Source organism: Neofelis nebulosa, chromosome 8 (genome assembly GCF_028018385.1).
Source record: "Neofelis nebulosa isolate mNeoNeb1 chromosome 8, mNeoNeb1.pri, whole genome shotgun sequence".
NCBI lineage: Eukaryota > Metazoa > Chordata > Mammalia > Carnivora > Felidae > Neofelis > Neofelis nebulosa.
In genome coordinates this window covers 82,328,029-82,342,877 of record NC_080789.1, presented here as the reverse complement: position 1 = coordinate 82,342,877, position 14,849 = coordinate 82,328,029, and the positions used below count along the sequence as shown (strand labels likewise).

Here is a 14,849-nt window from a genome sequence, read left to right as displayed (position 1 = left end):
GTCATGATCTCGCAGTTCTTGAGTTTGAGCCCCGCATCGGGCTCTGTGCTAAGAGCTCAGAGCCTGGAGCCTACTTCGGATTCTATGTCTCCTTCTCTCTCTGCCCCTCTCTTGCTCGTGCTCTCTCACAAAAAGTAAACATTAAATAAATAAATAAATAGATAGATAGATAGATAGATAGATAAAATGCATAGGGGGAAATGTCCAGAAGCAAATAACATCAGTATACTTTCAACTAACTCTGTTTTACATACACTAGCCAGTTAGTTTTCTGTTGTCTGCAAACCAGTTTTTTTGTGACTATCTTTGTATAGATGTATCATAATTTATTCAACTCTTTCTTCTGATGGATATTCAGACTGTTTGAAATTTCTGTTAAAACAATGCACCCAGGGGCGCTTGGGTGGCTCAGTCGGTATGGCATCCAACTTGGGCTAAGGTCATGATCTCATGGTCTGTGGGTTCGAGCCCCAAGACAGGCTCTGTGCTGACAGCTCGGAGCCTGGAGCCTGCTTCGGATTCTGTGTCTCCCTCTCTCTCTGTCCCTCCCCCATTTGTGCTCTCTCTCTCTCAAAAATAAAATTAAAAAAAAAAATGCTTCATTAACTCGTGCATAATTTATGTACTGTGATTTCTGGTGTATAAATTCTCAGAAGTTGGTTAGGTTATGTTCCTTTTTGTGATCTTTCACATAAAGGAAAAAATAAATGTAGACGGTTAAAAATCTACCATACAGAAAATATTACAGTTCAAAGTAAGTCAACTTCTTCCTACAACCTGTGTCTTCCCAGGGGTAATTAGAAGTTTCTTGTCAATCAGAAAAACTTCCCTATAAATGTTTTTAAACATATTTACACACAAATACACATAATTGGAATCTTATACCTTGGTTCCTCAATTTTTTTTCATTTAATGCTATCCCTCACAAGTTTTTTTTCCCATATGAGCAAAAGGAAAAGAGTAAACCCACTGCTTTGGAAAAACTAAAGCCTGCAGAAAATTCACTACACTGAAATCAGTATCAGTAGGTAGAACTGGACCCAGAATAAAAATATCCTGATCTTGAAACACAGGATATATACTTCTTGAGTATCAGATACTGCTAGGAAGGCTACATTTGGGCTTTCTATAAAACTAACAAAGCTGGGGCACCTGGGTGGCTCAGTCGGTTAAGCGTCCGACTTCGGCTCAGGTCATGATCTCACGGTCCGTGAGTTCGAGCCCCGCGTCGGGCTCTGTGCTGACAGCTGAGAGCCTGGAGCCTGTTTCAGATTCTGAGTCTCCCTCTCTCTCTCTCTGACCCTCCCCTGTTCATGCTCTGTCTCTGTCTCAAAAATAAATAAACGTTTAAAAAAAAAAATTAAAGTAACAAAGCTGGTTAGAATCAGTGTTTCAAGAGTTTCTCCCTGTCACAGTGCAATAACCCCAAGCCTCAGCACACTGCTTTTGTCTGTATATACAGTTCAAGATGAATAGGGCTGGCCCTTGGCTACTTTAAAATGCCAAGGATTTATCAGCTGCATCTCCAATTTCAGCACCACTCAGTGGGCAGGTACACAGTGCTATCAAATCAAAGGCTGATGTGAGATCAAGTGAATGCATTCCTCAAATGTGAACTTCTTCTAGAATATGTTTAAGACCTATCTCTAACTGAAATTTAAATAAGAATTTGAAGGGTAAAAAAAGACCTATCTCAAAGATTATAAGGTTTTTATTCCCAGTCATGTAGACTCTAGACATACAGAATACAAGAGGTTAACAACATTCCGTGGAAAATCACTGGGATATACAATTGAAGTAATTCAGGAGGGAGAGCTGATCTGGAAGAAGAGTAGCTCTACTTGTGAAATGGAAGACTGTCCTATGTTGAAAAACCTTCAAGCAATAATAGGATGAGAGAGTTTTTTCAGAAAAAAGCCTTTAATCCTGTCCATGAAAATAGTCCTCTAGAACCCCAGGCCCAGCCCTAGCAATACAATGTATTTCAGTTTTCAGGAATTTTGATATATGGATGGTCTCTCCAAAGGAGACAGCTAGTTTAAAAAACGTGTTGAGATCCAGTTCAATTGCTGAAAACACAGCCCATGGAGAACTGGGGAGCAAAGGCACACTTAATGTGTCTCAATTGCTTCTTCCATCTGCATCATTTTTGGATCTTCTATCTCCTTCCTTAAAGCTCCCAGACACGCATCCATGCTTTTCCCAGTGCGCCCACCACAAGTTCAGGCAGGGCAGAGCACGTACAAGCCACTCTGGACAGTAGAAAATCTATCAGCAAAAGGAGCCGTGAACCTCTGGTGAATAAGCCGTTTAGCCCTTAAAAACTTCAAAATAAAAAACTAATTGTGGCCATTCTTCAATCTCCTTCCAAAAGAAGGAATTCACCCTTGGGGAGCAATGGAGTCAGGTATATTGTACTTGTATACAGGTACATTAATAAGACTCTGGAACAGAAGGAAAGATTTTGAGGACTATGGCTTTTGTGGGTCACCCAAGTGTTCTGACCCACCTGCCAGGGAACAATTGCTAAATTCTAGGGTCTTGGAAGGAAATAAGAAAGGTAAATAAAAAGACAAGGTATGCCCTGGGCAGTTTTGTAGTATAGTCCAAATTTAACGAGGAAGATGGACAATGAAAACAACTACCATATGATCCAATAATCCCACTCCTGGGTATATATCCAAAGGAAATGAAAAGCAGGATCTTGAAAAAATGTAACTCCCATGCTTATTGCAGCATTATTCACAACAGCCAAGACAGGGAAACATCCTAAGTGGCCATCAACGGATGAATGGATAAAGATGTGGCTTATATATACAACTGAATATTATTCGGTGGTAAAAAAAAGAGAAAGAAATCCTGCCATGTGCAACAACAAGGATAGACTTGGAGGACATTATACCAAGTGAGGGAAGTCAGAGAACGACAAACACTAGATGATAACACTTATATGTGAAATCCAAAAAAGCCAAATTCCTAGTAACAGGATGGTGGATACCAGCAGGTGGGCGTGGGAGAATTGGAGAAACGTTATTTAAGGAAATTAGTAGACAAATTCTGGAGCCTAAGTGCACTAGGGATTATAGTCATCAATACTGTATTATGAACTTCAAGGTTGCCAAGAGACTAGATTTTAATTGCTTTCACAAAAAGAATAATTATGTGACACGATAGAGATGCAAACTAACTCTATGATATTAATCATAGGGTAATCATATTGTAGGAATAATCATAGAGTAATATTTAATAAATAATTGTATCAAATCAACATACTGTACCTTAAACTTACACATTATGTCAATTATATCTCAATTAAAAAAAAACAACAACACTGGGGCACCTGGGTGGCTCAGTGGGTTAAGTGTCTGACTTGGGCTCATCTCACAGTTCATGCATTTGAGCCCCGCGTTGGGCTCTGTGCTGACGGCTCAGAGCCTGGAGCCTGCTTCAGATTCTGTGTCTCCCTCTCTCTCTGCTCCTCCCCTGCTCATGCTCTGTCTCTGTCTCTCAAAAATAAACAAACATTAAAAAAAATTAAAAAAAAAAAACAAAAAAAAAAAACACTGACAACCTCCTTCCTGGATCAAAATGCCAAAAGCTGAGAATGGGAGAGCTGACCCCACCAAGCACTCACCTCACCAAGCACCAATGTGAAGGGCTGTAAGGACTGGCTGGGCATACAGGTGGGAGAGACTCCACTGGAGGCTCTCCGTAGAGAAGAGAAGGCCTTGAAGCTTTTCTTTATCCCTTTAACCACAGTACATGGAATGCACTCTGCCTCCTTGTGGTTTTATTACTCCTACTCATCCTCCAAGTCTCAGCTTAAATGTCATTTCAAGGAATTCTTCCCTGGCATCCCGATTCTACCCCCTACTCCATCAAAAATTTCACTGCCTACCATACCTCCTCTGTATAACTATTGAAGTGTATCTGTCTCCTCACACTCTAAGCCCTGAGATAGGCACCATGCCGGAATATTTTGCCATCTTCTTCCTAGTGCCCAAGGCAAGGCCTGACACTTAGGAATTTAACTCATATTTATTTAATGAGTAAAGGGTGAGAGCCAACTAAAAACGACTATCATTGTACGTATTTTCTTTATTTTGCCTATTAATACTGATGTAGCTTGATCCAGACCTGCCAACCTCCCATGTAATGACTATATGGTAGTCCCTGGGTAAGCCCAAATTTCCACTAACTTGAGCCCCTCTGTATCTCAGTTTCATAGAATGGTCCTCACAAACACGGTGGCCAAACTGCCCAGAGGTCTTCCAATCAACAGTCAGGGTGAAATGATTTATAAAGGGTATTAGTTTGCTAGGGCTGCCATAACATATCACGGACTGGGTGCCATAAACAACAGAAATTTATTTTCTCACCATTCTGGAGGCTGGAAGTCCAAGTTCAAGGTTGGGTTCCACTGAGGCCTTTTTCCTCTGCTTGCAGAAGACTGCCTTCTCACTGTGTTGTCACCAATCCACCAGCAGAAGAGAGCTGAAAATAATTAGTGACTTACATTTTCATCATGATAGAGCATAAAGCACATTTGTATAGGGAATCAGGTATCCCAAATTTTGATCTGGGCACAGTTATTGATAAATATCCATATAATTGACTCCTTGGTTAAGAATTTACTCAGTTATAAAATAAGGGACCAAGTAAGATGATCTCTAAGGTCTGTTTCTAGTCTAACAGTCTAGCAATTTCCTTGGAAGAAATCAATTTTCTATCCCAACCTTCTATAGATCAACTGATCCATGGCATGAGTTAGCTGCTGTGATTTAGCAACCTGGTAGCTAACCTCTAACAGATTGGTCAGAACCAAAACATTTAAGGAATAGTATAATTTTCTGGTAATACTACTACCTTTCTTCAGTTACACAAACCTGAAGTGCTAATAACCAACACAAATCAGCCCACCAAAGACGTCAGCTTTCCTTCTAACAAGGGATATAAATTTAACACACTGCCACAGATTTCCTTCATTTCCTAGTATTTTGCTTAGGCTTAAACCAAATTTTTTAAATAAAGATTTAATTCTCCAGATTAAGTAATTTTATGCCTATGACACTTCTGTCATGTCTTCACTGCTATGGTACAAATACAGTTGGTGAGGAAAAAAAAATCTGTTAAGAATAATGAGACTTTCTAGCATTTTTCTTCAAAATAGGTATTTATTATTTAAAAAAATGACACAAACTGGCATTTTATGACTCACAAATTATGAAAATTTTTTAAGTAATTTGTCTCAATCCTCCAAAAAAGTGTGCTCTGTCTTTACAGTCTTCAGTGGCAGTACATTTTGATGGTACAGAAAATAACTCCCAAACATTCCATATAACTTGTCAGAATGTACAAAGATATGGCAGAAGCCACAATCCCTACAGTAATTAAAAAAAAAATTCAAGTTTAAGTGTTACTGAAGTTATATAAACAGTGAGGGTTACATAATAGTAAACACCTGTGTGTAATTCTGCAATGCAAAAATGATTAGTTTTGTATGTTTTCGCTCTCTGTATGTTTAGTTTTATATGCTTCAGCCTTTCCAAAACAAATGCAAAAGCTGAAAATTTTCCAGTTACCTAAAACTCCAAAAATCTATCGTGCTGTGAAAAAACTCTTAAAAGCGGCATCGTTTAAATAGTGGTTAACTCACAAATGCGTATGCAACCACCAAAACTACCCTCACTGTTACTCATTGTGTCAGAGTCACCAGCTTCCGATCCAAGGCAGAACCAGATGCCGTGAGGAGTGGGTACGCAGCCTAGGGCATCGAGGTGCTTGCTTGGGGCGGGGCAGGGGGGGGAGGGTCAAAATGGAAGGAACTTTCCTTACAGAATCCAAGAACCTGATTAAAATCAGCTCCTTTAAATTCTTTAATCCTTTTTGACCCCCTCCCTCCTCATCACTAAAATATAGATGGTACAAAGTCTTCACACAAAAGAGAAAATTTTTGACACTATTTTTACATCAATGCTACAAAATGCAAATGTTAAAAGGTTTCCTTACTAAAGGGACTACAGATTAAGGTAGGCGCCAATCGGTTTCCTTAAAAAAAAAAAAAATTCAAACACATTTTAGAGATCAGAGGTCAACACTATTTTAAAAGGCCTTTAAAGAAAAAACCCGAGGCCGTTATATCCATATCTGATCTATGTAAATCACCCTATTTTCAAATAACGGACATAATTTAGTATTTAAATTAGCATTGTAAGCAATAAAGGACAAAAACAAAGTGCGTACTGAACTTATATACTTTATGATTGAGATGGTAAATGTGTGTTTTACCACAATTAAAAATAAGCAAAAGAAAGGTACCTTTTGAGAACATATCAATAAGGACACCGTGAAACTGTGCAAAGCACACATACATACGCCTCTGTTCTTATCAGAGTTGCACCGGAGACTGCTGCAGCAGGCTGGGCATACACACCAAAGCTGAGGCAACGCCTGGGCAGTACTTCGAGACCACACTGACCAACCCCCTTTGGCATCTACAGAAGCAGGGGTGTTCTCTCTCCGGCTGGCTGTTCCTTCTGGAAGAGCTCTTTGATCTGGGCTATTCGGCCATAGAGCCTCTCTCTCAATGGAGGGATGTGGTAGCTAGGGTCCAGGATGTTTGTTACTCTGCGCTCTCTCTCTCGCTTCCATAACTTGTATGGGTGGGGAGGAAAAAATGGTCGCCCTCTTTCTCTTCGAATCTGTAACGTGATTCCACTCACAGCAAGCATCCCCCATACTGCCAGGATAATGAAGTCTAAAAAAACAACAGAAAAGCAGTTTGAACTCTTGTCTCTTAAATACCTAACACAGATCTTAACATTTAACTTCTCATAGTTTAAATCTGTGTCATTCTTTCTCAGTACAATTAAGACTTTTTGGTGAGTTTGACCAAACATGTACATCTCCTCATTTACAAACCAAGGAATAAATAAGGAAGCTACGGTTTTATATTTTAAAATAGGAATTTCCTAATGATGGCATTTGAAAGTCCAGACAGGCTGTAAAGGAATCAGTTGTTTGGATCCTTGGAACTCCAACATTTTATGACCAATGCCCACAGGCATAGTTGTTGTGTTTTCCTGCAGGTGGGGTGGGGAGAAGGCAGTCATCAAGATACACCTCACAAACATACACCATGGAACAGGAGATGCGACCTTGCTCTCTTTTTTCCCATTCCACTCAATATTGGGCCCCACCACACTCATAGGGTGGATTTAGAAATGCATGGAGAGAGTCAACACACTGTAACTGAGCTTCCAGTACAAGGCTTAGCAAAATATCGTCTTGTATGTAAAATTTCCAAGACAACAGGGATTTTGAGGTCTCTAACCATCAACCTCCTATCCAGTGAGGGCAGGCTCAGCATAATAGAGGTAAAGATATTGCAATCACGATTGTGCTTAAATATTTTCCAACTCTAAGATACGCTTTTCCGTCTTCCATATTTTAACATTTCTGAAACCAATATATCTTACACTCACTGTGAATACTTAGTTTAGTCATTTTCTCTTCCTCAAAAAGTTAATGGAAAACCTTTAACAGATAGAATCTTACAACTGTGGAAATGGTAACACTTCTAGACTGAAAATCACTTTTTCACTTTCAATTAGCAAATTAGCAAATTACATGCTTCTTTAAAGGAGGGAAACAAGGGAATAACTTTAAAAATCAGGCTGTCGTTCTCATCCCACCCCAATTTGTAAGGTGCCAAACAGTTTTGTTCTCAGACTTTTTCTCCCAACTGGGAATCTGACCAGGTAACCAAGTAATCCTGGTTGGGAAATTTCTTAACAAAATTCACTCAGTAGATTTTTAGAAGTGTGAACTTCCACCACTTACAAATTTAAATTATTTGCTCCTGTGGATTATAAGTTATCATTAACGGAAGGCTCTAACAGCACTTGTAGGGCATGGGTTTCCTCCTTTTGTCTAGTTAGCCTTCTTTCAATTGAGTTACCAAGTGCCCTTGTTGGCACAGGCAGGCCAATGTTCTTATTTGACTGTCACTCCAGTTCTTGGATTTAGTCTTACCATTAGTTTGAAAAGGCGCATTTGTGAAAGCTCTGTGGAAATCCATGTTGAGTGCTCTCTTGAGTACATTCAGAGTGATATGAGAAAGGCTTGTGTACAAGTAACTGTCAAAGGCCAAGACCACCGAGTAGGAGCCAATGAGTCCACAAGTCAGTATGTTCAGCTGTGGAAGAGTGCAAGAGTTTAGGCATGGCCACTGGTAGAACAAGAAATTGTTTCTATGCCTCATTACTGGCCTCAATCACAAGGAATCACTTCTCCCTCAGGGCCCATGAAACGGGATCAAGTCTCAGAGTTGAATAAAGGCTACCTGGCAGGTTAAACTGAAAACCACCTTCGAAACCCATAGTGAGTTCTCAAAACAGAACCTTATAGAAAATGTCTTCCCTGTGAAAGAACCTCAGCAACAAAGTCTAATTACACAAAGAATGCTTCTTTGGAGAGACCGCTGAAACTAAGTACCCACCAGGTTGTGAATTATAGTGAGCCCAACCTCTCTGCTTCCACTGTCCAAAGCATATGGACGGTGGTGACCTGCCTACTCCACTTGATGAAAAACACTCTGTGATCATTATAATCAGAACTTCTCCTGCTTTCACAGTAACGAGGCTATTTAAAATTAATCATCTCATGAAGATTGTCCTACAGCTCTCCCCAGTAAATAAAACATGCAAAATGATGCAACACGTGAGCAAGTGAAGGCCCGGGACAATATAGTGAATGAATCTCATTGATGAAACACTCACTATTCTTAAGCAGCCCATGAAAACTACTGGAATGAGGACAGCTATGCAGGAGAAGGTCACCCAGAACACACCATCATCATGAAAAATCTTTAGGTTCCCTGAAAAAGCAAGAAGAAATCAAGAGTTAACAACAGGTTTACCAAGTTCAATTTCATCTTCTCAATATCTGAACACAGACAAACATGGAAAGTTTATTGTAACAACCAAGGCATAGGCTGGCATTTAGAAATGAATTCTGACTTTTTTGATTTAATGGCCAATACAATCCCCTTTGAAGGATGTGTCTTAGAAGGTCAAGGGGTGGAATCAAGCAGGTAAATGCTCTGCATTTATTCCCAGGGAAATGCAGAAGAGGCTGGATGAGTCTAAACTCTTCCATTCACTAGCTGTGATGCTGGGCCTCACATTCCTAACCCATAAGATAAGAAGATTGAACTATTTTGTAGTTCAAACCATCCTCTCTTGCTCTATGCTTCTATCATTCTGTGATTTTGTACTGCAAAGTAAAAAGTGCAAGTAAATGGCATCCAGAGATAACTGTATGAAATCCCACCCAAAATGAACAGCAAAATCCTTTTACTAGATTTTTACCATCAATGCATTTCCTGTCCAGCCACTGCAGACTAGAAGATGTGACTCCTCACGTATCAGGAAAGATAGGAGCTAACCACTGACCGCACTCCTACTGAACCCTTCTCCAACATGCAGCACACCTGGGGTGACCCAGGAAGAATATATTAGAACTCCTATTTATAAATTAAGTTTAGAGGCGAGGGTATAAGCTGGACAATTATTTGATACTGATACTGACACCATCATTCAGCCCAACTGGAAGTGGACCCATATCTTAAGACCCATAAATCCCAGAAAAGGGGGAATTCCATAGTAAGATCGGACCTTGGGACCACGCATTCTGAGAAAGCGAACTGCAACGTGCTGCAGTGAGGTGGATTTATGGGTCATATTCTGTAGTTTAACTCTATTAACCTTCACAAAATACACATGCAGCTTAAAAAAAAAAAAAGTCAAGGAATCCAGGGATTGAAAACAGTAGTCGTGATGCCAGCATGTGAAGACTGACCCTTTCAGAGTATAAGCTCTTTGCTGGCTACATAATAAGGTGAAAACAGTAGCAATTTAATTAGATCTGAGAAGTTAGCCGCCAACTAAAATTTTAATGCCTAAAAATTTTTTTAATTTTAATGCTTAGAAATGTTTAAAATTTTAATGCTTAAAAATAGGACTTTGCATCCACCGGAGACACTGATCCTAACTGTCCTTCAGCAATGAGTCAGTTCATAAACAAACACATTAACTATTAAAAATTCTAACCAATCATCCCTCCAACCATTAACAAAACAAGGGAAGGGAGCTTATTAAGTAGTTGATTTAGTGCTTTAGAATAGGGCCCTGAATATGCATTTTCAACAAGCCTCCCTGTGAATCTGTCCTTTAGGCAAATCTAAACATTGCTACTAAGCATCAGACTATCTAGTTTTTATATATAAAGGTATCTAGTTTTTTTTATATATATTGCTACCTGCAAGGGGGCCTGTGGGAATGAACTCATAGGTTTGCTAAAATCAGAACAAAGGGACTTGGAATAGTCAGTAAACACACAGGTTGTCAATTCTTTCTGGTCTCGGGGAAAAAAAGTCTTCAGAGAGCCAACCACACTCTGTCATATCATGCATTCTTAAGAGGTGACAGCCTCTTATATTCTTATATCTAACATTTCCATCAACTTTAATCTGAGGTTGATATATATAAGATATACACAAGAACTAAATTAACTTTAAGCTGAGGTTGATATATGTAAGAACATTATCACAAGAAGGAAATAGCCTAAAAGAGTACCTTAAAATATAAATACTCCTTTTTTTTCCTGCATTTTTGACAACAATCAGGAAATGTAAGTTATTATGCAACCGCAAAGGGCAGTAGAATGTGCCACTCAAGCATGTGGATTATTTTGAGCTGAAGGCACTCAAGACGCAACAGAGTCAGGAAAAACTTTTATTGCTTCCTTAACTGCCTAAAAGAATGTAAATAGGGATCCTGGCCCAGGGAGAGAACAATTAACAGAGATAACTATTTTCTCTGAAAGACTTAACTGCCTAGCAGGGCAAACATCTGATTACCAAATGTCTGCTCTTCTTATCTTCTTGTCTTCTTGCTGAATTGCACCCCCAACCCCCACCATCTGAAACCCTGCACGCTTACCCCATTTCTTAGCTCCATATGACACAGAGGTCTGAAACTGCCTGCCTTTGGGTCTCATATTTTTCTGGGTCTCCTGTATATACAAAATTAAATTTGTTTTTCTTTTATTAATCTATGTCAATTTAATTATTTTACCAGCCAAAGAACCTTAGAAGGATAAAAAGGAAATTTTTCCTCCCCTACAAAAGAAAGTTAACTTAGAAAAGTTAACCACATTCTAAAAATTGACAGAAACTGAATTACTTTAAGAAAAAAAAATCTCCTCTAGGTGCTGCTGACCTAGAGGACAAGTAGGTACATTAGAATATCTGGGGTTTGGCAGACGGTGGAAATGAAAACCAGGAACAAAGCACCAGGTTCCCAACTCAGCTCCAAAAGAGCCATGCCCAGTTCATCTGTGGGATAAACGGAGCTTCTGCTCAAGATTCACCGTGTACTGGTACTCCCTAGAGTGCCACATCACAGATACAAATTTCCAGAACTCAGGGTGCCTGGGTGGCTGAGTCGCTTAAGCGTCCGACTTCGGCTCAGGTCATGATCTCATGGTTCTTGAGTTCAAGCCCCACATCGGGCTCTGTGCGGACAGCTCAGAGCCTGGAGCCTACTTCGGATTCTGTGTCTCCCTCTCTCTCTCTGTGCCTCCCCTGCTCATGCTCGGTCTCTTTCTCAAAAATAAAAACATTAAAACAAAACAAATTTCCAGAGCTCTACAGGTAAGGCCCCAAGTCCCTGAGAGGCAGTAGTTGTACCTAGAGAGCCCAAATAAAGGTCTTTCAAACAAAAAACTGAACACACAAAACATTACATATCTCCTACCCAGGAAAGCGAAGAACATCACTGAGGAGACGAGGAAGCCCAACACTAATCCAACACACAGCATGCAGAGCAGGAGGATTCCGAATCGCCACCAAGCAGCTACCAAGAAAATCCCACCAACGCTTCCAGCGACGGCTGTCAGAATCAGACGAACTGCACAGAAGAAGAAGATGAACTGTTTGACCAGAGGTGGCTTTTCCTACCACATGCTTCAAATACACAACACCATCACCAGAGCCAACCTTAGCCTTTCTGTAGGCCAGGTACTGAGGGGGTGACATGACACCAGCATGGCGGGGGGGGGGGGGGGGGGGGGGGGGGGGCGGGGGCGGGGTGTTGTTGTCCAGGGAGGGGCTGGTCTGAGCCATGGGAACCAGCAGGTGAACTATACCTCCCAGGACACGTGACAGGTGTGGCTTGGCACAATCTATAAACAGGGGCTAAGGAAGAACGGGGGACAAGCATTCTGTTCAATGAGACAAGGCCGGGTTTTGTTTTAAGGTAAAGAAAATCTTAATATTTTTGATGGTTATAAATCTCGTATCTTCAATACACTAGAGAGCTAGAACACAGGTTTATAATCAACATGGCCCTTCATTTCCCTAAGTACCAAGAAATTCACCATGCAGATTAAAAACCCAGAGGAGAAGGTCTAAATAAGTAGTTTAGAAAAGACGTCTCCATTATGGGTAGCCCATTATTTACACACGTAATAGCACACACAATACTGGTCAAACTACACAAAGAAAGGGGGAGTGTGAACACAACACCTTTCCAATGCAACTATATTATTTTCACTTACCATCATATTTAATAAGTGTCAGTCTTGTAATCAGTATGTAGAAGAAGAGTCCCATGAAGATAAAGCCTATGAAAAACAATTCTAGTAGCAAACCACCAGGAAAAAAACAAAAAACAAAAAACAAACAAACAAGCTATGGTTATGTATTCTTTTTTACAGTGCAATTTAAATTTCTAACCTACAAATATATGCTTAAGCTCCCAGAATTTACACATATTAGGACATTTAGAGGAAAGAAATAATTACCTGAAAGACAAGAAAAATTTAGAAATCATATTAAAATGAATGCGATATTAAAGTACTAACTATTGGATACGTTCTTGCATAGAGGTCAGTTTCAACTGGTAAGTTGTTAACTGTTAATTTCATAGCTCACTCTAACATCCTCATACTTCCCACTGAAAACAAGAAGAGTATACTTTTGTTATTGTATCTGATCTGAATCTCATCACACTCAATTTGTTACGTGAGCAAAAATAAAAAGATAAAGCAAAATAACAAACTATTCTAAAGCAAAAAGTGACCTTTATACCTTCCTTTAATTCATCCTTTTTTGTCCAGGATGAATAATTAATCACTGTCTTCACCCACTAAAATACCTAATATATTTGGGACCTTGCCTGGGGCTTAAAAATTGAATTCTTTGGGGGCGCCTGGGTGGCGCAGTCGGTTGAGCGTCCGACTTCAGCCAGGTCACGATCTCGCGGTCCGTGAGTTCGAGCCCCGCGTCGGGCTCTGGGCCGATGGCTCGGAGCCTGGAGCCTGTTTCCGATTCTGTGTCTCCCTCTCTCTGCCCCTCCCCCGTTCATGCTCTGTCTCTCTCTGTCCCAAAAATAAATAAAAAACGTTGGGAAAAAAAAAAAAAAAAAAAAAATTAAAAAAAAAAAATTGAATTCTTTGTTACAGAAGCATTCTATACTTTGAGGAATGAAACATTCTTCACAATATTTTCTTCTCAATCAAGAAAAAAATACAGTAATTGAGAAAGAAATGCATATTTTAACTCGTAGTTTATTAAAGCAAGTTTAAAGAGTTTGAGATCAGGATTATTTTCGCTCTTCCCTTGATGCTCCAGTATACCCTTTGTTAACGAATTAAATTAGGATTTTTTTTTTTTTAGTAATTGAAAACATTGTTACATAAAAGGCAGCCCAAAAATTCAAATCAATTCAGCGAGCATAACGTATACAGTCATTCCCCCCTTATCCGTGGATACTCTTTTCATGGCTTCAGTTACCCCGTGGTCCGGAAACAGATGATCCTCCTCCTGAGGTTCACCAAAAGGTCAACAGTAGCCTAAAGCTCACTGTGTGCCAATTCCTACCTACATCATACAACTCACATCATCTCATCGTACAGGCATTTTATCATCTCACATCAGCACAAGAAGGTGAGTGCAGGACAAGAAGATATTTTGAGAGAGGGGGGCCACACAGACATAACTTTTATTACAGCATATTGCCATAATTATTCTATTGCATTATTATTGTTAATTTCTTACTGTGCCCGATTTATAAATTAACCTTTATCATAGGTATGTATTACAGGAAGAAACACAGTATATATAGGGTCCAAGTACTGTCAGTAGTTTCAGGCATCCACTAGGGGTCTTGGAAAGTATGCCCCACGGATGGGGGAAGGGGAGGAACTATGGTATTTCGCTCCCTGAATGGTTTTCACCGAGGAGATTGTGGGAGTTCCTGTTTGCAGTCTCAACCTCCTAGGACTAAGCAGACATTTCAATTTACATATAATATACCACAGACCTGCAGCATGATTTATAGGAAACATCATCAACCACCAATACCAAAATCCACATATTCTCACACAGATGTCCTGATTTCCAACCAGTTATTTTTAGTTGGCTATCTGACCTAGCTAGCAACTGAAGAAGTTTGCTGCGCAAATCCAGTCTTGTTTCCCTAAGAAGAGGAAGTTATACTCCATCATTAAGGGAAAAAATTAAAAAGCACAGCAACTAAGTAAAATCTTTACTGAAAGAACCCCAGTCACAAATCTATGAAGACAGCTGGAGATAAGCAGTTACTTAATCTACTAAGAGGTCATAAATCTCCTAGCAGAATTTAAGCAAAAAAGACCACAGTGCCTGAAAATAGCAACTATAGCAAAATACCTGTTTTCCAGAATCTGTGTCCAAAGAAACAAATGAAGAGACCAAGCAGGGCAAAAAGGGTGAAGAACACTTTGGTTGACACTCTTCCTAAAAG

At 39.8% G+C, this 14,849-nt stretch overlaps 1 protein-coding gene across 2 annotated transcripts in view; it reads right to left on the bottom strand.

Annotated features, from left to right (window-relative positions):
* Nucleotides 1-5,154: 5,154 nt before the first annotated feature.
* TM7SF3 (transmembrane 7 superfamily member 3) overlaps nucleotides 5,155-14,849 on the bottom strand; it is a 36,867-nt gene continuing 27,172 nt past the window's right edge. For both annotated transcript variants that reach the window (XM_058743287.1, XM_058743288.1), the window contains exons 7-12: nucleotides 14,756-14,842; nucleotides 12,622-12,702; nucleotides 11,820-11,972; nucleotides 8,781-8,878; nucleotides 8,035-8,197; nucleotides 5,155-6,757 (exon numbers count right to left, since the gene is read on the bottom strand). In XM_058743287.1, the coding sequence (XP_058599270.1) occupies nucleotides 6,495-6,757; nucleotides 8,035-8,197; nucleotides 8,781-8,878; nucleotides 11,820-11,972; nucleotides 12,622-12,702; nucleotides 14,756-14,842 (845 nt within the window). In that variant the 3' untranslated portion in view covers nucleotides 5,155-6,494. The remainder of the gene's footprint in view (nucleotides 6,758-8,034; nucleotides 8,198-8,780; nucleotides 8,879-11,819; nucleotides 11,973-12,621; nucleotides 12,703-14,755; nucleotides 14,843-14,849) is intronic.